Source organism: Manacus candei, unplaced genomic scaffold (assembly GCF_025592945.1).
Source record: "Manacus candei isolate 608988 ecotype Guabito, Panama unplaced genomic scaffold, ASM2559294v1 h1tg000014l, whole genome shotgun sequence".
Taxonomy (NCBI): domain Eukaryota; kingdom Metazoa; phylum Chordata; class Aves; order Passeriformes; family Pipridae; genus Manacus; species Manacus candei.
The window spans coordinates 61,616,651-61,639,379 of NW_026138062.1; the positions used below are offsets into that span (position 1 = coordinate 61,616,651).

Genomic DNA, 22,729 nt, shown 5'->3' on the forward strand with positions numbered 1-22,729 from the left:
CTTCCTTGACCAGTTTAGTAGGATAACAAAGCAAGCCCTCAAAGCTAACAGGTATCAAGATGTGGCATCAGTAAATTGAGAAGTAGCTCATCCAGAAAATAGAGGTTTGTTTTCTTTATGGTTCTGGTAAGTCAGAGGACATTGCTTTGCCAGGGCTATTGCTGTCCAGCAAAACTATGGCAAAGTTTGGGCATGTTGTCTGCACAGCATAATTACTAAGGCAGGCAGGTATTTCCCATGAGAAATTTCAATCCCTCTAGTGGTGGGAGGGTGAATTACTAAGGGAAACCCCATCTGCATTCTGGAAGTTAAATATGAACCTCATTAAACAGGCTTTAAGCAAGCATGTACTGTCAGCTGTATTTGAACACATTCAACCTTCACAGGCATCTTTTTCCTGACAACAGCTTCCAGCAATCCATCGTTTTGTTACTTCCTGACCCATGAATTGCATGTGAACCTTTAAGAGCCACATAGTCCATGAAACGATCCAGTCCCTTTTTTCAACCTTTTGCTCCTTTGATTCTCTACCTCTTGCTACGTGCATTGCACAACACAGGAACTGCATTAACCTTTCTAGGTGTCTTACAAATGGCACTGCTTCACCCCCACTTCAGTTTGCATCTCTTGAGCTTAGAAACCTCTTTTTATGTCTTTTGTCACAGATGCAAAATAAACTTATGTGCTGTGCTGTCCTCCAGCAAGAACTCCCTGCGAACACCAGCTCCACCTTCCCTGTCAATGAGCCAGTTGTTAACGACTTGGGAAAGGCACCAATACTGCAGATTGTCCAAGAAACAAGTGGTTTAGGGCAATAAGATGTTTTTCAGTCTGCAAAAAACAGACATAGTTATTTCAGATTCCTTCTCTTCAGTGTATCTCACACAGTTGAGGAGAACATGGCACAAGTAATGAAAGTTAACAAGATGTTTATTCAGCATGACCAACAGCTTGGCAAATTAGCGCTTTCCACCAACACGGGGAGCAGAAACCTTGACTGGCTTCACAATCTTCTGCTTTGGTGCTGCCTTTGTAGGAGCCTAGAGAGAAACAGTTAGGTATGAACAAAGAGAAGCAATTTATCTGCAGTCCTGAAAGCATCCCTGTATGTATTTTTGACAGAAATTAGGCAATTTAAATCAGCTCAGATTAGAATTACAATCAGATGAGAATCCTGTTAATAGATGTTTACACACATACCACTAAGCCTACAACATGTATCATGCCAGCATAGGGCATTAATTCATAAGTAATAATGAAATAGATGGTGGCACTCATCAATATATTGGTATTAAGTTCCTAGAAAGTGAAAATGTTACATCCAACCAAGTTTTTTATCTGTTAAGTATCTCTAACATATAGCCAGAAAGTTGTTTTACTGTAATATTTATTTATTCTGTAAAAAAAAGTTAATTCTGTTCAGCTATTTGGGTATGTTTAACTTTACTCGAAGTCTCAAGCTGTTTTCAGATTAAAAGAAAAAATATGCAAACGCTTCCTCAAAACAGAAATGGGCATTTCCAGTTAAGTCCTGCAGCAGAATGTTGTGTGTTGTGTTACAACATGGTGTATTCCATTTCATGATTTCTTTTTGTCTACTATATCTCACCTTTGCAGCAGAAACAGCTGTTTTCTTGGTTGCCTGCTTAGCCTTCTTGGCTTCCTTTGCAGCCCTGTTAATTAACACAAAAAGAAGAACAGTTATCCGAGTCTGCCATTCACTGTTTCTTTGTCTCAGCACTGTAAGAGCTCCCTAAGGTCAGGAATAGGATGCATTATTGCAGACTTCTCCTCTGCAGTCACTACCCTCTAGGGTGACTACAAGAGAGACAGTAGGACTCTGTGGGACAAAAAAAAATATTTTCACTACGGGAGAGGGCAAGAAGAGACTGCTGCTACAGTCTCTTGCCAAGATGTTACAGACAAATATAGTGATTAAAAACAAACTAAAAACCCCACTGATCTCTGACTTCTCACCTAATAGCTTGTTCCCTCTGCGCTTTGCGTACTTCAGGCTTCTGGTTTCGTTTAGCCATAATCTCAGCCAGAGAGGCCCCAGTGATGGCTCTCTGGAACTTGACAGCGCGGCGCGTGCGCTTCTTCTGTATCTCTTCCTACAATGGCATAAGATGAAGAACATTAGCATCACAAGACATTAAATAAATGGCTAAAGACAATTACAGAAACAAGGTGCTATTGAGATTGAAGCTGTTGTAAAACTGGGCACTGAAGTAGAATTTTATTCACTTTGGCGATTTCTTCTGTTGGTTACAGAGAAGTGCTGCCCTGCCTCTGTGTGGCCCCTTCTCCAGCCACTTCCCGTTCTTTCTCAGTGTGTCACCAACAATCCTCGGATGGCTTCGTGGCTATCCAGGCCTCGGTGTTTGAGAACATGCATTAGCTCCCTTATCTTTGAGGCTTCTACAGCAAGGTACCAAGAAAAAATATTTTGGAAGAATGTCAGAAGTTCAGCCTTCTGTAACCCACAGAAGGAAAAAAAGAGGGGGGATAAAGTCCATTTGATTCCATCTTCTGAAAGGAAGACACTCCACATCTCTTTAGGTGGGATCAAGTGCTAGGCAGCAGTGTAAGCCATCGATCACCAACTTCCCTTCTTCAAACAAACTGGTAAAAACACTGACTTTCAGCACTGATGTGAGCTCTTGCTAAATGCTCTTCTGCTGTGCAAGTTTAAACGAGAGCACTGGAAATACCTCATGCTACATGCCTTAGTGATTTATCTTTTTCATACGGTAACAACATAGGAAAAGCCTTCTGCTAAGCTACAGCCCAAGGTTTTCAAAGAGAGTACATGAGAAGTGCCATCCCTGCCCCCTAAACTCCCAAATCATCTATGCTGTCACCATTCAGGAAGTTTACAAGATCAAACTTTTAGAAAGTCTGCATATTAAATAGCATTACTCACCTTCCCTAATCTTTTAAAACATGCCATTCCTATACTGTTAAGATCTACTGAACCTACTGTGGCTCTGAGTGCTACAACCCAAATATAATGTTTTTGCTGAACTGGTTACCTTTAAACCACAAAGCAGTGTATCAACTCATGAAACTGCAATCACATTTTCACCCTTATTGGTCAGTAGTCATCCTGGTTATATGGGTCACACTTCTGCTGAACAGCAGTGTGCTCAAGTGACCTCTAACAGACCAGTGACCACATCTTTTGGCAGCCTTTAGTTGGTATATACTTACTGACTGTCCCTTCTTGTGTTTACGCCTGTACAGAACAGTCCAGTTGATCTGACGGGGGTTTCTCTTGGAAAGGAATGCAGACTCACATTTTGCATTCAAGAACTGAAAAACCTGTGAAGGCAAAGTGTTTTATGAATGACATTATCACAGTTTGCATGAAGTAAATCTCTGACTCAGTGTTTTCCAACACTGAGCCTTTGTATTTCTTTAACACAGCTCTGACTATTAAAAATTTTAGAAGATAACATCATACTTTTCAAGTGTCTGTCCTCAAGTAACTATGTACTACTTCCTGTATGTGGGAGTGAGTCAAAAGTTGGCCTAAGGAAGACAGGGAGACCAATGCTCCACCCAATTCCTTCTTGCACAGATAAATGAACCTGCTTGTCTAAAACAACAGGCAAAATAAACAGGCTAATTTATTATTAGCTATACAATTCGATTTTAAGATAGCCTAATTCCCAGGAGAGCACACGAGGATTCAACCAGTTTATTTCCTTAGCTGTCATTCTATACAGCAAGATGACTGCGCTAGGATACCCAAAACCCAACCCCTCCTTTTGCAGGCCTGAAAGGACAGTCCTGTCTACATGTGACACGACGCCCTGAAAGAGCTCTCCTCCCTATTCCACCCTAACCATCTGTACCCAACTCATTTCCAAGACCAGCAGCAAACCCCAGCATTAGATGCAGGATGTCCAAGCAGAATACCTGCTGCTCTGAGACATGCTTTCCAAACCGCATCCTAAAACCCAGCCCCACGCCACAGCACCTGGACAGCGATGCTGCCCTCGCACCACTCAACACCCGCAACTCGGGCAGGCCCCGAGCCACGCCGGCGGCGTCCCCGGGCAGCACCAATCGCACAGCCCGGCCTCTCCGCGGGCCCGCCGCCCTCCCCTCCGCTGGCCCGGCCTCACCTTGCCATCGGTGCGGGCGTAGCGGCGGCCGTGGCCCGGGTAGATCTTGTACCCGCTGAAGCTGCACAGCTCGACCCTGCGCGGGAGAGAAGAGTTAGGGGAGGGCGCGGGGGGCCGGGGGAGGCGGCCGGGGCCCCGCGGCGGCCTCCCCGCGGCGGATGGAGCCGGATGGGGCGGCGGAGGCTCTCACTTCATGATGGCGGCGGCGGCGGCGAAGGGCCGGAGGGGCGGGGAGCGCGCCGGGGGCGGTGTCGGGAGCGCGCGGGGCCCGACGGGAGCGGGAGGGAAGGGCCGGGAAGGGGCGTCCCGGCTGCACCGCGGGAGGGCGGGGGCTGGGCTGGCCGAGCGCTCACCCGGCCGGGCCGACCCATCCCGGCCGAGCGCGACACCCGCCGCCCTGCCCGGGATAAAAGCCGCGGTGTCCGGGCGGGGTGGATCGGCGCTCGGTTGCCTGGCGGCGCTGTCAGGCGCGGGGCATGGCGGCCGCTGCGGCCAAGGCGGGGGACGAGGCGGCCGGAGCGGGTAAGGGCGGCCCCGCTCGGGGGCCGGCAGGGCTGCGTTGTCGGGGTCTCCGCTGTGTGCTGCGGGTCCCGAAAGCCGCGGTGGCGCTCGGAGGGGCGCGGGGGCCTCGGCTGGGGGGGCCGGGGTCTCTCCCTCCTTCCGGGGCTGAGGGGCGGCTCGGCCGCTCCCCGGTTCGCCCCCGCGCTGTGCCCGCTCCCCGGGCGGGCTGGAGGCGGTCGGGGCAGCGGGGCGAGGAGAGCGGCGTGGGCACGGCTGCCCGCCCTGGGGAACGGGCCTGGCTCGGGGCAGGACAAGCGGCTGTCCATCGTGCTGGAGCATCCCGCAGCCTTGTAGGAGCTTTATAGGCCACGACTTGAACGAAATAAGGCCCGTTTTCCCTACAGTGGAGGGCTGAGAGGTCTTGGGAAGACAGCGCCTTTTCTGAGGGTGCAGTTCCTTGCTTCTTGCCAAACGAGTAATAAGGATTTCTGGAACGTTTTCCTGGTTCCTGAAAACCTATTAGGAAAATCTCGTTTCCGAAGTATTGTACCAATGAGTCTTTATAGTATGAAATCATATTGATTTCTTAAAGCTGTATATCATAAAATGCTTTGGGTTGGAAGGGGACCTTGAAGATCATCTCGTTCCATCCCCCCCACCGCGGGCAGGGACACCTTCAACTACACCAGGTTGCTCAGAGCCCAATCCAGCCTTGCCTTGAACACTGCCAGGGATGGAGGAACTATGTATGTAGTTCATGTTGTATACTGAATACCTGTATGCTTGCTTAAGCAAGCAAAGTAGAGGACGCCAGCTTGTTGCAAGGAGGAGGACAGACCGTTTTGAAACAGGAACTTGTGCTTCTCTGAATCTTGAGGGTGCTCACAAACAATAAAGAGGCAGGTACCCCCTTTAACACCTCTGGGAAACCCTCCCATTGTCTGGTATCATACATAAGTGATTATAGCAAGACTGACTGCAGGGATGTCTCGATCTCTAGAGAAGCAGGTGGATGGTGACACCATAGAAATAGTTTCTTGGCAAATGGATGTGTGTTGAGTAGCAAGTAGTCAGATCCTGTTGTACCTGAGTGCTTTAAAGCTGTAACAACCACTTGTGAAGCCGCACTGCAGGTGCCCCAGTTTGAAAGGGGCACCTCCTGTGTGAATAAAAAGACCCATGAATAAAAGATTTACTCTTGTAATTCTGTACTGTGGGTCCAAGCAGTTCTCCTAGGTCCTCAGGGGTCAGTTGTGAATTTTTGTAACAAACCCTTGGATAAATGGGCAGATACAAAGTTTCTGTGTTTAGCTAAAGTGACCAGGGGGTTGCAGAGGTGACAACTTAAATGGGAGACCTGCAGTACCTTCTCCCTGAATGTGCAAAGACAGGAGTGTGACTGTTTCTGATGTTGCTGGCTCTGCATTACTGCTCTTCAGTTTGTCTCCACTCGTAGCATAACTAAACCCTAAAAGCCTGTAAACTGTAAGAATATTAATATGTATGGCATGTTGGGGTAAGAACACTATTTGAGACATCCTGCTGAAAAAGGCAGAGTTATTTTCTGAGCAGATAGGGAGAGAAGATCAAGCACTATGATGGTGTTTGTACATAAAATACACAGCAGAGGCTTAATGTGTGAAAATTATTATTATTGGGTGTCACTATGGGTACGCAGTCATTCAAGCTCCCTGTAGATGGCAAATGTTTGCCTTTTAACTTTATATAGCAACACTTTTTACATGGAGCATTTTAATTGTGTGTTCCATTATTAAGTGGTATGCTAGCCTATTTACAATTTGTTCCTGCCCAATGCCACCAGTAGTGTAGTATAGTTGTAAGAATGGATTCTTAGTTTAGATAGAATGCCTACACATACATGGTTAGTAGTCAAGCTGCTCAAAACTTGAAATCTCTGAAGAATTTAAAAATTTAGTCTCTTTTGAAATTTGAGGTTTTGAGGATGACACCTTTAAATTTAGCTACCAAATTTATTTTTTTTTTTGCTCTGCTTCTCATTTCAGAGGGTCTGTTACTGACTTTCCAGAATTCTACCAGAGTTCTTTACTGTGACAGGGTCTGAAAGGCATATCTTTGAGTAACTGGATCAGTTACTCTGAGGTGTTTGGACTGAAGTAATTTGCTTCAGTTTTACATGGAAAAGAAACTTAACCTGTATTTCCAGATTATCTGCATGCATTATAAAACAAATCGGTTTATCTTGCATTGCTTTTTCAGTCCATGTTCTCATATATAAACTTTGTGGTGCCCTTTTTGTCTTTTTTCTCCTTTTTATTCTAAGGCTTAGTAGTCAACTGCTCAGGTCAAGGGTTGCAAAAACTGTGTCCAACCTTACCCTGTGATGCTGATACTCAGACTCTGATTCTGGACAAAAACCAGATAATTAAATTGGAACACTTGGAAAAATGCAGGAATCTGATGCAGGTCAGTATTACTTGACTTGAAATTGCTATGAAATAATGGTACTGTGATGTTAGCATCTTCTGCTTTAAGGGTGTATTATGTAATCAAAGTAAACTAGCAGTTATTGTCTTCATAAAAAAAAAAGATGGCTAAAATAGCTTTGTTTTTTTCAGTCTACAGTTGATTGTGGAGGAAGCTGTTTTGTGCATTACCTAGGCAACTAAAAATGAACTAAATAAATCCTAATGGGAGGGGGCATCATAAGAACACTTAGAGAAGTCACTGATAATCCAAATTTTGATACTACTTAGCTTTTGGATACTTGTGCTTTGTAACATTAAAAATAACTTTATTATCACTGAAAGTGCCTCCATAGAAACTCAAAGCTGCCCAATAGTTTCTATAGACAAACTAAATTGAGATGGGAGAGGTGGGGTTTGTTGCTACAACAAACCTTCACCAGAGTCAGCTTAGCAGTCATGTTACTGAAGTGTTTGTCTAATCAGGATCTATTCTTTAAACAGTTTGTGATTACAGCCCTGTTAGCACAGGACTTTTTTGTTAATCATGTGAAACATTTTGTCCTCTGCCATGTTGACAGTAAGTACAATTTTACACCAGGAATGGGGCAACAATTTGCACAGTGAATTGGCAATTCTGGATTTAAAATCTTATTTTCATATGACACGATTCCTCATTCTTTCTCCTTTATTTAGGTGTTGCTAGGAGAATTTCCTCTTAAGTTTACAGAGTGAGTTGAAGACAATGCTCTTTGATCACTAATTTATTTCCTGGCTCTTGTGGGTTGTTTGTGTTATTTATTTATTTGGAAATTAAATACGTAGATTGAAGAAGTTCCTGTTTGGAGTAGATTTTTAACTATTGAACATAAAAGCCTATTCTGTCTGTGTAGCTAAAACTCTTCCTTTTAATTGTGTGTCCATCTGCAGCTCTCTGTAGCCAACAACCGTTTGGTGCGAATGATGGGTGTAGCAAAACTCACTAAGCTTCGGGTGCTCAACTTGCCTCATAATAGCATTGGGTATGTGGAAGGGCTGAAGGATTTGGTGCACCTGGAATGGCTAAACTTGGCAGGAAATAACCTTAAGGTAAAGTATTTATTCTTTTGCGTTTTCCAGAATCTAGTCTTGTAAAAACTAAGCAAAGAAATCTGAATACATTTCTGGTTTTGAGTGGAACAAAAATGGTTTGTGTCTACTGATTAATGAAATAGAAGAAGGCAGCTTTTGGACTACAGTTGAGTAGGACAAAATAAAAAGTTTGATATCAAAATATAACGAGAATAAGGAAACAGTCCTGAAAATAGGAAAAAGAAGTATCAGCTTTAAAATGAAACTGTGTTAAAACATGGTTTTTATTTTGGGTTACTTATCCAGTTGTTTTTTCAGCTTTCAAAATAATTTATAGTTATCGATACCTGGTTTTATTTAGTGACTAAAAGAGAGTTACTGTGAGTAATTGACTTCTTTATTTTTGTAGGTCATTGAACAAATCAATTCCTGTCTGTCTCTTCAGCATCTTGATCTATCAGACAATAACATAGCTCAATTAGGTGATCTCTCCAAGCTTACATCGCTGAAGGTAGATGTTATTTTATCTCTATTTTCATTACATTCTTTACATAAGGAAATTTCTGCCTTTAAAAACATTGATAATTCAAACTAGCTTTTAAAGCATTTTAATGAATTACTGTCATATCTAGAGGGAAGCATGTAAGAATTCTTTTCCTTGTTTCCAAGTTGCAGGAACCAAGGCAGTGATTTTGCTATAACTTTCTATAATGATTTTGATAAAGATATGATGGTGAGTTCTTGTTTATAGCTCTTTGTTCTCTTAACTTCTGTCATAAATCAAGACAAAGCATACTGTTAACTCTTTTAGCATGAACACTGTAGCTAAAAAGTGTTTCCAAATACATTTTTTGGTAACTGTGACGAGAAAACCTTAATTATAGTACTTTTGCATGTTTTTTGCAGGTAATGCCTGAACAAGAAATACGGGGGTTTTGATCAAACATACATTTCATCACCATATTTTTATTTTATAGACTCTGTTGCTACATGGAAATATTATAACTTCACTTCGCACTGCCCCTGTCTGCCTGCCTCAGAGTTTGACTGTTTTTTCTTTGGCAGAAAATGAAATCAGAGACTTAAATGAGGTAAAATATAGAAGATACATCACCCTTCCATTAGGTAGACCAAAAGCAGGTAGTTGAACAATTTTTTTGAGGTTGTAGCTGAGAGTGGACTCTCTTCTTTAAAACAACCCATGCTGATGGAAGTAACTTTTAATAGTTTATGTGCAATAACTGTACTTGCATTAGCTGCATGAGCTAGGTGATACCTTTAAAATTCAGCCTGGAAAGAAACTTTGCCTTTTTCTTTTATATTTTTGTTATTCAAGGCTGTCAAAAGTATACTTTAGGTCTAAATTCGTAGCCTGTCATGATTGAAAGTTGAAAGCTGAGCTGATTAACTGCTGCAGAGAGCTTCTGCAGCTACTGTGTTTAGAACAGAGATTTGAATTGCACTTGTTGCAACTGACCTATTTTTCAAACACTGTGTAAGATGAACAAATAATCTGCCTGTGACTTTTGTCTTTATTGCTTTGTTTGTTTGTTTTAATATAAGTAGCAGCCAAAACTTGGTTGGGAGTTCATGTTGGAAGGAAAATCTTGTTTTGGTAATACATTTCTCTTCAAAACAGAATAGTGTTTCTTCAGCTTTTTGGCTTGCCTTTTTTTGTTTTTTTTTTTTTTTTTTTGTGTCAAAATCCAACACCTGTTGTAGTAAACTGGAATCATAGAAATACTAAACCTTTCCATACATAAAGCTCCATTCCCAGATTTTAAGAGAAGCTAATACTTTCCAAGGGCTAATAGTACTTACATAAGAATTAATGGGAAAATGACAGTAGTTGGTAGAAGGTCCTTTGTAGGTGTTGTGTTCAAAAGAAAATGTGCTTTTTAATGTGTTTGTAATTCTGTTGTTTTGCATGAGATGTCTGGCTGCATCTAGAAAATGTGGTACATTCTGTAAGCATTCAGTGGGTTCAGATAACAAATGTGTCTTATTTTCTCCAGGTTTCTTTCCTGAGTTCTCTTCGTCAGTTGGAACAGCTGTCGATTATGAACAATCCTTGTGTGATGGCCACACCTTCTGTCCCTGGCTTTGACTACAGGCCATATATTGTCAGCTGGTGTCTGAACCTTAAAGTTCTTGATGGATATGTGATTTCTCAGAAGGAAAGGTGACATAATTGTATTAAATCTCTAAAATTAATAAATAAAATTTGGCTAAGCTGAAATTGCTTTCTTAAATAATGAAAAAAAATGAAAAAGTGCTAATGATCTGAAATTGTGTTTGTGTTGCTAATGGCCATATGAGATACAGGCTGGTTAACATTGTTGCTTTTGCTAAACTTTTCATCTGTTACACTGGAATTATTATATAAGATCACAAGTTTGTTTATGTAGAGATATAGTCAAACTTTTGTTTTGTTATTCAACTCACAGTAGCACTTCTACAAAACTGGTAACAATTTATTAATGCTCTGTTACCCTTTCCAAGCTTACAGCCTCTTTGTAGAATGTGACAATCAGCAGATATTAAAGCTGTAACTTGTGGGAAACTCAAATGTCCCCTTTTATAAAGGGTCTTATTTGTGTGTGCATTTCTACATTTGGCCTTTTTTTGGTATCAATTAGTTACACATTATTTTGCTCAAATCTCTTGTTAGTGTATCATTGTAGTCATTCATATCACTATGATATGACAAAGTTCTGCACATCAGAACAGTCCAAGCATAAGTATTACCCAGTATAAACACATTCTAGTCCAGTACATCAATGTAGTCCAGGACATTAATGTCCTTCTTTTCCTGTTACTAAAATGAAAAGCTGCCTTTTTTGCCCAAGGTAAACTACCTTTAGCTCTGTTTCACTGTAATATGGTATAACTTTCCTGAAAAGTTGTCTGTTAGAATTGAAACTTCTTTTTTTGTCACTAATAGGGTTTTCTATATTAACTGTTATTATATGTATATGTGTTATATTAAATATTCTCAGACTGAAGTGCATTTAATTTAAAAACAGATTTCAGTTATTGAATACTGCTGGCAAGATTTGCTCGCTGTGCCTGTTCTGTGTGTTTGTGTGAATTCTTCTGTTTCTGTGAAAGCTTTGATGATAAATTCATTGACACAAATGTGTTTTCAGTGCTCAAAGACTACACACAGACAAAGCAGAGGCTGCACAGTTTTGGACAGGGTTTTTTTTTTTTTTTTTGATGCTTATGTGAGGGAATACTTTATTCCTTGTTCTGGAAATGAAATTCCCAGTTCCCCTGGGCACTGCACATGTTCCAGGTTTTGATTAGATTTGTAGATTAGCTCTTGGGTACCCCCTAGAGGAAGGGAGACTTAGTGGTTTTATGCCATTCATTAATGGTGACTGTTTTCCCCCTTCCTAACAGTTTGAAAGCAGAATGGCTCTACAGTCAAGGTAAAGGAAGATCATATCGACCTGGGCAGCATGTTCAGCTCGTCCAGTATTTGGCTACTGTTTGTCCTCTCATATCTGCATACGGACTCCAGACTGAAGAGGATGCCAAACTGGAAAAAATACTGAGTAAGCAAAGGTGAGAACTTACTGTTTCTTTCCTAGAGAGTGTAATTGAGAACATAATTCTAGGTCTTATTGTATGTTAGATGTAGTGATTAGAAAGTTGAGCAACAATACCCCTGTAGTAAGCAGGAGGGTGGTATCTCATCAAAAGGAACAGAAACTTGGGAGCATCTGGAAGGAGTAACTGTCAGTGCAGATTGGCCTCCAGGCAGAAATTATAGAAATGTGGCCATTTTGGAGGAGAAGGTGCAATAAAAGCATATTCACCTCGTAATCTCCAGCTAAGTGCTCTGACATTCACATGATGTTTCTGGGGAAAACTCAGGAAGTTGGCTTGCTAAATATAACTCTAAAAATCTAAAAAAACCTCAACAACCAAACCGAAAAAACCTCAGCAGAAAAAGCAGTCCTCCGAAATTCCCACCTGTGTATATATGCACACACAGATCTGATTTATAGGGCAGTTTGACTTTGATCTCTACCTCATGGTCTTCTAATTTAGCTGGGCTGAAACAACCTGTATTTTCTCTGGGTTTATAAAGGATGATTTTAAGTTTGTGGCAATATTTGTTCATTTGTACTAGCATTTTGTCCCTTTAGTAAAGGGAACATCTATTCCTTGATTCAGTCACTTTCAAAAATAAAAGACACTCCCTCCATTCCTCAAACACCTATAGGTATAATGTGTTCTACATCAGACACTTAAAATATCTGCATGCCTTCCTTGTGTGTAGAAGTACTTAATGGTTTTTAGTCTATAGTCAGAATTGAGTGTTAGGTTTTTTCCTCTTCTTTTTCCCTTTTTTTTTTGATACATGTAATGAAAAAAAAGGGGCAGGAGGAAGGGGAGGAGGAACAGACTGTAACATCCACTACTTTGTGAGTAGCCCTGTTAATGTCTTGTAGGTATAAGGATCTGCATAACTAGCCTCTTGTTTAGAATGTTTTGATCACTTGTTTCCTTTGAAGTAATTGATATTTTCTTAGATGTTTTCTGTACTGAAAAAGTTTAAATACAAAATTTGTTGGAACTTTGTGCTTAGACTCCACCAGAGGCAGTTGATGCATCAAAACCAAAATGAGGGACCACCTACCTCTGCTCCCAGCAAAACAGTGCCAGTTGCTCATGAACAGAGCAGTCCAGCCCAGCCACCACAGATGGTTCTTGAAAGTGGTAAGAAGCTAATCTACACCTGTGATCTAACCTGTGGAAATAGATATTTTTCTTTTCAACATGGATAACTTTGCAGAGAGAATTTCACAACAAGACCATGTTATTATTTTATTTTATTCTATTGATTTTTTGGAGACTTTTTCAACTGAAGTTATACTTTGTTGTCTAAAAATCTGTTCCATGCTTATTCGTGTCTTGAAATGCTGGTAGGTTTGTTAGGTGAAAAACACAGTCCAATGCACACAAAGTTATCACTTTGACTGTTCCATTTTATAAAAGTTGACTTCTCCAAGGGGATGCAGTTTGTGCAACTTACTGTATCCAGTATTTGCCAAGTTTGTGGATGTTACTTTGTTAAGGGGTTATTTTCCTTAAATAGAAATAATGCTCACCTTTACTAGTATTTTGGATCATCCTACACACCTGGGTGCTAACTATCAAAACCAGATTGTGAATCCCTGTGAATTGAATGAAGATGTTATTGAAATGCTGTAACACTTGAATATGGCTTTCTGCCTATCTAGAACCTGTCATCCAGAAGAATTCTTGGGTTGGACCAAGTGCAAACAATGATCATTCCTATGCAGCAAAGAACACTTGTCCTCTTGAAAGAAGCTTTCACAAGGATCTATACCTTGAAGATGTACAGACAGATGAAGACAAACTAAACAGCAGCCTTTTGTCCTCAGAGTCTACTTTCATGCCAGTTACTTCAGGATTGTCTCCAGCGTCTCCTGCTTTGGACCTGAAGCTACATGGAATCAGTTTGGGCCTAGAAGATGATGATGACACAGTGATTGAATGTGTGAGAGATGTTAATAGTAGAGAAACAACTAACAAGCAAGAAGCTTCATGTGTTACAAGAGAGCACACAAACAGGGCAGTAGGAAGTGTGGAAATGCAAGAAAATGTCAAAGAGATGGTGGTGTTGCCTTCTCCTGACCGAGGAGCAACTGGACTGGCTGCTAACACCAGCAGCTGCTCAGTGTCCTCTGGAGATCATGTTCTTCACAGTCACCCCAGCACCTCGTTAGGTGCTAAATCAGGAGTAAAAACTCTCTGCCCTGACCAGATGACAGGAGAAACTTCTGATTCATTAGCTGTTGTTAACCAAGGTGCAGCTGAACTGCAAAGGATGACCAAAGCAGCTACCAAGCTTCAAGCTTGCTGGAGAGGATTTTACACGAGGAACTACCATCCTCGAGCCAAGGAAGTGCGAAATGAAATTCGACTACACAGAATGCAGGAGCACATAATTTGCTTAACTCATGAAATAGAAAAGTAAGTTGAGGTCATGCTATGTATTTTCAAATCTGTATGAATATAACCATCACTACAGGGTATTTCATAACAGGTGTAAATGGATCTTGATATAACTACTCACAGTAGAACCTCTCATCAGAAACATAAAATGGTGATTACATTTACAGGGTCACTTCCTGTAAGGTAAGCACAGTTATGCACATATTCTCAAGGTGCCTTCTATGAGTGGGTTGGGTTAGAACACATTTTTCTATTCCTCTATTAGCAGGACTTTCATATTTCTGTGGATAACCCAAAATAGAAATTGTTGAGTTGGACTTTTTTTTTTACTTGTCTTCTAGCAATTACAGAGTCTATAAATGAAGTGTCCATATTGAGTTGTTCCTCTGTTGCTGGTGAAAAGAAGAATTTCCTCTGCCTTGTATGATACAATTATAAAATGTGACTGTTTTGTTCTGTCTTTATTTTTTGATCCTGTGAGTCCATGTTTGGATAAGATCATTATCAAAGTTCCTCAATTTGTAAGATAGAAATTCTGGATTTATTTATCAGCCTGGGACTGTCAGTCTGACAGGCACTTTTTCTTTACTATCACAAGTGATGTAAGTTCTGTGAATCAAGTCGAGTGCTCAGTGAACCTCTAGAAACTCCCAATGCTTACACATCGTACTGCGTCCAGATATCAGCTGGGGAGAGCAGAATTTGAAATGAAGTGTTATTGTAGAGGGGGACAGTGATAGTTGTGCAGGAAAAAATAAGAGCTCAGGTTCAGTTTCCAAAAAGACACTTAAATTATTGCCAAGCCAACAAATGTGCTGCAGTAAAAGGAAGCAGAATCTAAATGTAACTGAAAAAGAAACTTGAAGTCAGCAGCTGGGTATTGATGGCAAGCCAGACTGCAGTAATTTCTTAATGTTAGACTCTGTTTTATTTTTCAAGAGTGCTGTTATATAAGTAGACATCCTTATGTATTCTTGTTGCTCTGTTACCCAAATGTTGCTTATTGAAGATGCATAAATTTTGGCTGTGTGTTCTTGCAGACTAAGAAAAGAAAGAGAGGAAGACAAGATGCAAAGGCTTGTACAGGAGGAAGCTGTCAGATTTCTTTGGAACCAGGTAAATAGTTTTAGTCCTGTTGTTTTCCTGCTTATATATGAATTTGAAAGGCATTATTTCATACTGTAGCTCCTGAAGAGACAGTCAATATGGTTTACTTTTTCCACTGATGACTTCATAGAATTGAATTGCTGTGTTGTTTGCTATATTCTTATTCTGGGGGAAAATAACTTTCAGAAGGATTAGTGCAAGAACATTGGTTTTGTTACTAAAGGCTAAATTGTGGCCTGGTGTGAGAAGGAAGACAAAATGCAAGGGAAGCTAAATAAATGTAGCAGAACCGTGAAGAATGATGTGACTGCTAAATACCCAGGGCAAATGAAATGTCAAGCTGTGTTGCTTGTGAGCAACTCATTTCTGAAGTAGGAAAGTTATTAATACATCTTTTAATAAGCTATTCATCCAAAAATAAGACTCTTTTCTTAAGCATTGATTATTGGATAGTGGCTCCCCATCCTTTCTGTTTTTAAGAACAGATTCCTTTTTCTTCAGGTACTTGGACTGAGAGCTTGTGTACTCTGTCAGGGCTTCTAGGTTTAAAAGCCATGATTTATCAGTGGGAAGAACAAAATTTCCCTAAAGGTATATCAAGCCTTTTGTATGTCTCTTATCTTAGGTTTTATACTAGTGCTTGGTTGCCAAATGCAAGAAATACTCTAGAAGTCAAAATACTTTTAGTCGCACTTCATAATGAATTTATCTCTGTTTTACAGGTTAAATCCCTTCAACAATGGCAGCTTTCGGTGATGCAAAATTTAGGTGCTACTGGGACCCCTTCAGCCAGTATTTTATGCTCATCCAAACCACCTATTCAGTCATCCACACTTGAGCAAGAAGCCCCACCAAATGTTAATTCTGCTGTGTTAGTTTCAGCTAGTGATGATCTTCAGGAAAAGTCTTTGTTGCAATTCCCAGATTCTGGGTTTCATTCTTCTGCAGCTGATCAGACTCATGCCAGTGATCTGTGTAGCTCTGAAAAGAGCTTAGCTGAAGGAACAGAGAGCTCTCTTTCAATGGAAACTGTCAAACAGTGTGGTGCTTCTGTTTCAGCATACTCCTCAGATGTAGAGGATGGCCATGGGGAATGTGGGCAAAGTAAAGAGAGCTCTAGTAATGAGCAGGACAACGGACTAATACAACAGTATTTGAAATCTGTTCAGCAGCTGGAAGAGGCTGATGAAGTGACAGATTGCAATGAGGAAATGGAGGGCAGCTGTCCACAAATCGCTGTTTCAGCAGAAAGCCAAGATTCTTCATTGGACACTGTCTCTCTAGATCTCCCTCAAGATACATCTTCCCCTATCCAAGGTGAAATCAGTCAGACACCAGAAAGCTACAAACTGGATTCAGAAATGGTAGAAGGGAAGCAAACAGACTGTGATTCTTCATTTCAGATGCTGCATGTTGGAATAGCTGTATAATAGGTTCAGTTCCACAAAGGATGAGGGATTCCATTTCACTTTCCTTTCTTTTTCTCTTTTATACAAAACTTATTTTTCATGTGTGCTGTTTTAGATTTTGACACGTTACCAGTTTATGTTGTACTTAGTATTTTATTTATGTTGCTGAGGACTGACACTAACTATAGTACCCTGAAATCAGCAAAGTTCTCAGTGACAATCATTATGCACTTTATTTTCCAACATAAAACTGCTATCCTAAAAACTGGCTTCCATTAAATTAATCTGAAGATTAAGGTTGTGAGTGGCAGTGGTAGTGTTTGCTGTAAATTCACTTGAGTGAATGTGTCAGTAAGTATTGGATTTTTTTTTTCTACAAAGAAGGATTAAGTTCTTCTTTTGCAAAGAGAGGGAAACAATATGGGAAGAAATGGAATTGATACAGGCAGTGCATCCTGTCATAGGCAGGATACAGTCTGATGAGAAAGGTGAAAGAAGTTGCTTTTCAGACCTTTTGACTTTAACAAAAGTTTGGTCAGTGTATAAAAGATGCATTCCAGAAAACCAGTGTCCAAGTCAGTGACCTTTTTGGAAATAACTTGAAGCTGCTGGCTAGGAATTAGGTCATTTACATATGCACTGAAACAGGGACTTACAGGAGAGACCTTAGGGAGCTTCAAATAAACCTTGGCCTTTGCTTGCCCTGGGGTTGAATTTCCCTGCTTTCTCAGGTAAGACTCAAAGTGGAACCAGCAGCAGCCAGGACTAAATAAGAATTTCAAAAGGGCATATGATTTGGGAACATCATTGCCAAGGCTGCACTGCTGGGTTACAGCAGCAGACTTGATGGCATGTTTTGCTCCACAAAGATGCTGATGTCACTGTGGGATTTGGATCTGCATGCCTTTCAAGACAGTGCATTTGATGGATCACAACTACTCCTATCTACAGGTATAAATATTAAAAGCAAATGCCATGACTTAAAATTATTTTTTCATATTTCTGTTGGGTTTTTGTTTGTTTCTTTCCCCCTGTATGTCCAGTATTTGACACTTTAACTAGGTGTGGATAAAAAGTTGTATTTATTCTCTGTTAGCAAATATGCTGAGATACCTAGGCTGTGCTTTCCACTTAAACACTGGGCAAACAACAGGGCTTGTATCTTGCCTAGCCATTGCTGTGTTGGGCTTTTTAATGGAAAAGGATCAGGTATCTTGGTATACAGCAAAAGTGGCAAGGGAAATCTGTTTTTGCCATATTGTTTGTGATGGACACTAGTGAAATAAAAATTGATATTGTGAGTTACAGGGGTCAGTTCAGTTTGCTAATGCTGCGGTTCTCAGTGTTTACTGGAAGGTCAGTGTTTCAGTAGTTTGCTAATGTTTACTTCTCAGCTATAAAGACACATGCTTATTGTAATTCTCTGAATCCACAGGTTAACTTCTGGTGCTATGGTGTCATTAAAATCAACTAGTGCTGTTTTAAAGTGACTCTTATGGCCACACTACCAGGTAAAATAATTTAGTTTTTGTAAAGCTTTGGTTGCTTGTCTACTTCAGGTTCTGAGCTGAAATTTACCACTACTCAGGAGTTTAGTATGAGGTCAGTATCTGCTTGAGACCTTAAAATAGCCTTTATGTAGAACATAAATGGTGTATTGGACTTGTACCAGCCATCTGCCCTGTGGTGAAGTTCACCTTGGAAGACTAAAGCTTGCCTCTGTGTACAGAGTAGCCATCATCTCTTTTTCCCTATCCCAGAAAAAGTTCTAGGACACTAACTTCTCAAAAGAGCTATCACTGCAGTCAGGGTGACATTTGACTGTGCCTTCCATACATGGTAACATTTAAGAAAAAACCCCAAACAGCTGAGGTGGTAGGTTCTTAATGGGCTGTCTCTCTCGCTGAATCTAGTTACAGCACATTTGTAGCATAACCATATTCATAATTAGAGCACAATTGTGCTTGGGTATTGAAAGTGGTACAGGTGCATTAATGTATCACAACATCTAATAATTGTGCAAAGAAGTGTGTAGTCCACATGATCATACCCTTGCCACCTGCAAGTTCTGAACTTGCCTTTGAATCTGTCATGCTTGGGGATCTGCAGTTCATAGGACTTGGCTCTTTGACTGTCAACATGTTACATAAAAAGAAATTTCATGTAAGCCTTTAAAGGGATGTTCTTTGGGTTTTGAGAGATAAGTTATTCCAGTCTGTGAAACAGTTGTTGGACCTTACACTCAAGAGGCAGTGGTTAGGTGTAATCTCTTCCATGGCAGAATGCTTTATTTGCATTCGCAGGACTTGGGAGAAACTAGATTACTCGCTGGATAAAAATGTTTCACTTACTGAAGACACTGAGGGAGCACAGATATTTTGCTATTTTGTATTGTCACTTTTGCTGCAGAGTCAAAAAGAGGAGAAACAACTTGAATTTTGGAGGTGTCAAAGGGGGAAAACTTGGTTAAAGTTAATTTTTCATGGAAGCCCTAGATGTTTATTGACATTTCCTTTGTTACTAGGACTTGAGAATGCAAACACAAACACAAAGGCATTTCAACTAATGCCTGGGTCAGCTGTTGTCCTTATTAACTTGTAACCTGTATATCCAAAGGTGGTTTTATGAAGGTACAGCGAAGCATGTACTGACATATGATCAGCTTTATCTTTTTGAGGGAAACTGTGAAATACAAAACCTTTTTTTTCTGATGTTTTGAAAAGTATCTTGCATGTGTAGAAGATGAGTTGCCTAAATATAGAGAAATCAAAGAATGGTGAAGTTTTGGATTAGTTTTTATAGGGTAAAATGTTATTAGTTTGTATATACAGAAAATATTTTCATCCTGACCATTCAAATGCATACAGGAAAAGATGTAATGAGGGAGGGATACAGTGGAAAAATAAGGAATAAAGCTGGATGTATACTTAAAAATGGCTTCTTTCAGTCCTGTTTTGAGCTCTCAAAGAATCATGATTTGGAAATATCATAGTTAAAATGGCTTAACATTTACTCACCTTTGTCTAGATACGTTTTCTTAATCTAGGTATGTAATATTCTTTTATCTGGATAGGGATGCACAGCTCCCTTTGGAGATGATGGAAATTTCATAAAGGAATTGGAAGGCCTAAAATATGAAAACCTATGTCTGAAAACTTCCTGTGTTAGTATTGTATTCTTTCAACATTTTCCTTTGAAAAGGCTTCATGTTCAACAGAAGAATGTACTTTGTACAATAAAAGTTTGTCCCTTGTGTTTTGTGCTGGGCTGATACTCCAGTTGTAATGGGAGAGGTAACTAATGGTTATTTGCCAGGCAATGTTGTCAGCTCTGCCATGAGTACAGTTTAAATGCTTCTTTTATTTGCTTCAGAAAAATCAGCTAAATATAGCTCAGACTACTTAAACTGCACCACACAGGTAGTTTTGCCCCAAATGAGATAGCTGGCCCATGCAAGCCTATTTTCAGCTAGTCTGTGGCAGAAATTAGTCTTTTGTCTGTTTCTCTGAAGGTAGGGACAAGTGGTTTTATACCATAAAGCAAGAAGGCATTAAGACTGCAAATTTTATTTTGCTGCTTCTAAACCACAAATATCCTTCAGCAAATACTTGAGAAAGTCCTTGTAAAACTAAACTGCAGAAGCCTAACAATTGTTGATAGTTAAGTTTCTTAAACAACCATAGATTCTACTATTTGCATGCAGCAGTTTAAATAATGCACTTAGCAGCCAGTCTGTATGTAAAAAAAAGTTGTTTTTTTCTGAATAATGTTTGTATTTGAGCTTGCAAATTGTTCTTGTTTTTTATGAATTTGTATATATTGTCTGAAGAATTCCAATCTTAATTTCTACTTGTAGCAGGTCATTTGATGAACAAAAATGGAATATGCATTCCTTTGAGACTACTTGGGTAATTTTTACTGGACTTGATGTTCTATTGTGTCTCACACAGATTCGCTTTTTCCCGTGAGGACAGGATTGTAGCATCGAGTGGAGACTGACTGAATGACAATAAAATGTAAAAACTGGTCAGTTCCTCTGATAGTGGAAAAGACACTTTTTTTCCCCCCTGTTGTATTAACTTTCTCCCCCTTGAGGACTGTGCCACCTGAATAAGTATGCATCAAGTATTCATGAAGTCTTTCAAAGTATCTTTTTTTCATAGTTACACTTTTCCCCCCCAGATTGATTTTTCTAGGACTAAGTTACTGAGAAACACTTGCTTTCTATATGTCTACTGAAAAGCTGGGACTTTCTGTCTGTTTTTAATTGTTTTCTTTATGTCAGTAATGGGAAAAGCACATGATCCTTTTCTTGCAAAAAGTATTTATCAGGAAAGGTGCTTTATCTCTTGGAAAGTGCCACACCAAATTTTACTGTATAAGAGCTCTCAGTAAGAATCTTCTTTTTTGGCTTCATTACATTTATAAATATATAGGCCAAATTCACTTGTAGCATAATTCTACTGAACTAAATTTTGTTGAGTCTTTGACAGTAGTATTCTACCTCTAAACTAAAATTTGAGAAAAAAAGAACAATTGGGCATTGATTTGTCTTTCTACTTCTTGCTGTTTTGTGTGAAGAGTGGCGGGTGGTTAAATTGGTACCGTTCCTATATTTTCTATAAGTGTTTACATTTCTGGATTTATTGTTTCTTAAGTATTTTGTTTGTATCTCTGAGTTTTGAATTTTAAATAAATGATTTGTACATTTATTGAAAATGTTAAGGTGTACGTGTACTTGATCTTGACTCTTACGGCTAGTAGTCATCTCTTTACGATTGGAGGGCTCTTTTAGAGATGAGATGGAAAGTTTGGTAACAGAAAGCATTTGATAACAAGGTAAGCATTAGCATTCTTTACTTGGTACAGCCGAGGCATTCCACGGCCACTGCTTCATTCCATGGCCACTTTGACTGCTGAGGACAGTAAGAGTGTAGTAGGGTACTTGAAATGTGTTCACCAACCTCGCTGAAATTGTTCTTCGTGATTTGCAGTCCTTTGTTTCTACTGCTGGCCCTCTCTTTTGTGTTCTTAATTCTCTGCTGTGTTTAAATGAAAAGATGTGGCAGTGTTCTGTACAGTTTTCTAGAAAGAGAATTAGGACTAAGGGCTTATCAAGAGAAACACAGTTGCAAAGAGTGTTGTTCCCCCTCCTACTCCTTTGGTTTCATCAGATACCTGCTCTGTTCTTAAGCAAATGAAGATTAATTAAAACATCTTTAAAGTTTTAACAAACAAACAGTTGAGGAGCTCAGACATATATGAAAGTCATGTTTTACTGCAACACAATCCTCCCAAAAGTAAAAAACAAAAAACCAAAAAACAATAAACAATGAAAAACCCCCAAACCAACAAAGATAACTTTGGTTTTTTTAACTCATTTCACATGTGGATGTTAGTGGGCATTTTTAAACTCTTTACTGTGTGTTCCTACTTCATTACACCAAGAAAAATAGCTGAGATTTTTTAAGTGAGACTCTTCTTGCTCTTCGGTGAAGGTGTTTACTGTGAGGGTGGTGAGGTGGGGGCACAGATTGCCCAGAGAAGTTGTGGATGCCCCATCCCTGGAAGTGTTCAAGGCCAGGCTGGATGGGGCTTTGAGCAACCTGGTCTAGTGTTCTGCCATGGGCAGGAGTGTTGGAACTAGGTGATCTTTAAGGTTTCTTTCAACTCGAACCATCCTAGGATTCTATTTAAAAGACAGAAAGAGGCATAGCTAAAGTAACTTCAGGTCTGAAAAGAAAAGAGCGATACTGTTTTCTCCTGGAGTAAAGACCTTAAAGCTGTACTACTAAGTTTAAATGCTGTGTATTGTAGGGATAGTAACCATAACACTACAGGACCTCAGGTTGAAGGTCCCTCTTGTTCCTGTTTTTGATTCACATTTGTAATAAGATCAGAAATTAAAATCTTATTAGATTTGGAAAATAAAGGGATATCTAATGGATGGAGACATTTTTTTTTTCAAAAGGAAATAGTTAATTTTAATTTTATGGGCTGAAATCCTTATATGTGCTAGGAACTGAGTACCCTCCCAACTTCTTGTGCGCTCCCAGCCCCCTTGCTGGTG

The 22,729-nt window shown here is 40.0% G+C and overlaps 2 protein-coding genes across 8 annotated transcripts; one reads left to right on the top strand and one right to left on the bottom strand.

Moving 5' to 3' along the window:
* Positions 1-912: 912 nt before the first annotated feature.
* Positions 913-4,396, bottom strand: RPL24 (ribosomal protein L24). The gene is made up of 6 exons (XM_051781087.1): positions 4,324-4,396; positions 4,134-4,209; positions 3,214-3,324; positions 1,978-2,114; positions 1,610-1,673; positions 913-1,040 (listed from the first exon to the last, which is right to left on the bottom strand). Exons 1-6 carry the CDS (start codon positions 4,326-4,328, stop codon positions 960-962), a joined length of 474 nt encoding a protein of 157 aa, XP_051637047.1. The 5' UTR covers positions 4,329-4,396; the 3' UTR covers positions 913-959.
* A 66-nt stretch (positions 4,397-4,462) lies between these two features.
* CEP97 (centrosomal protein 97) lies at positions 4,463-21,398 on the top strand. Of its 7 annotated transcripts, none has more exons than XR_007903403.1 (13): positions 4,463-4,655; positions 6,937-7,079; positions 8,009-8,167; positions 8,559-8,660; positions 9,127-9,240; positions 10,165-10,331; positions 11,555-11,719; positions 12,750-12,880; positions 13,405-14,161; positions 15,184-15,259; positions 15,973-17,610; positions 18,095-18,170; positions 20,610-21,396. XR_007903403.1 is itself a non-coding variant. In XM_051780982.1 (12 exons), the coding sequence occupies exons 1-12, from the start codon at positions 4,610-4,612 to the stop codon at positions 18,097-18,099; spliced, it is 2,460 nt and encodes an 819-aa protein (XP_051636942.1). In that variant the 5' UTR covers positions 4,463-4,609; the 3' UTR covers positions 18,100-21,396. The 7 variants fall into 7 exon arrangements, 2 of the variants coding, with proteins under 2 accessions (XP_051636942.1, XP_051636941.1); XR_007903404.1 differs by having other exon boundaries at positions 15,973-16,567; positions 19,733-21,395; XR_007903400.1 differs by having other exon boundaries at positions 15,973-18,170; positions 19,733-21,397.
* Positions 21,399-22,729: the final 1,331 nt, after the last annotated feature.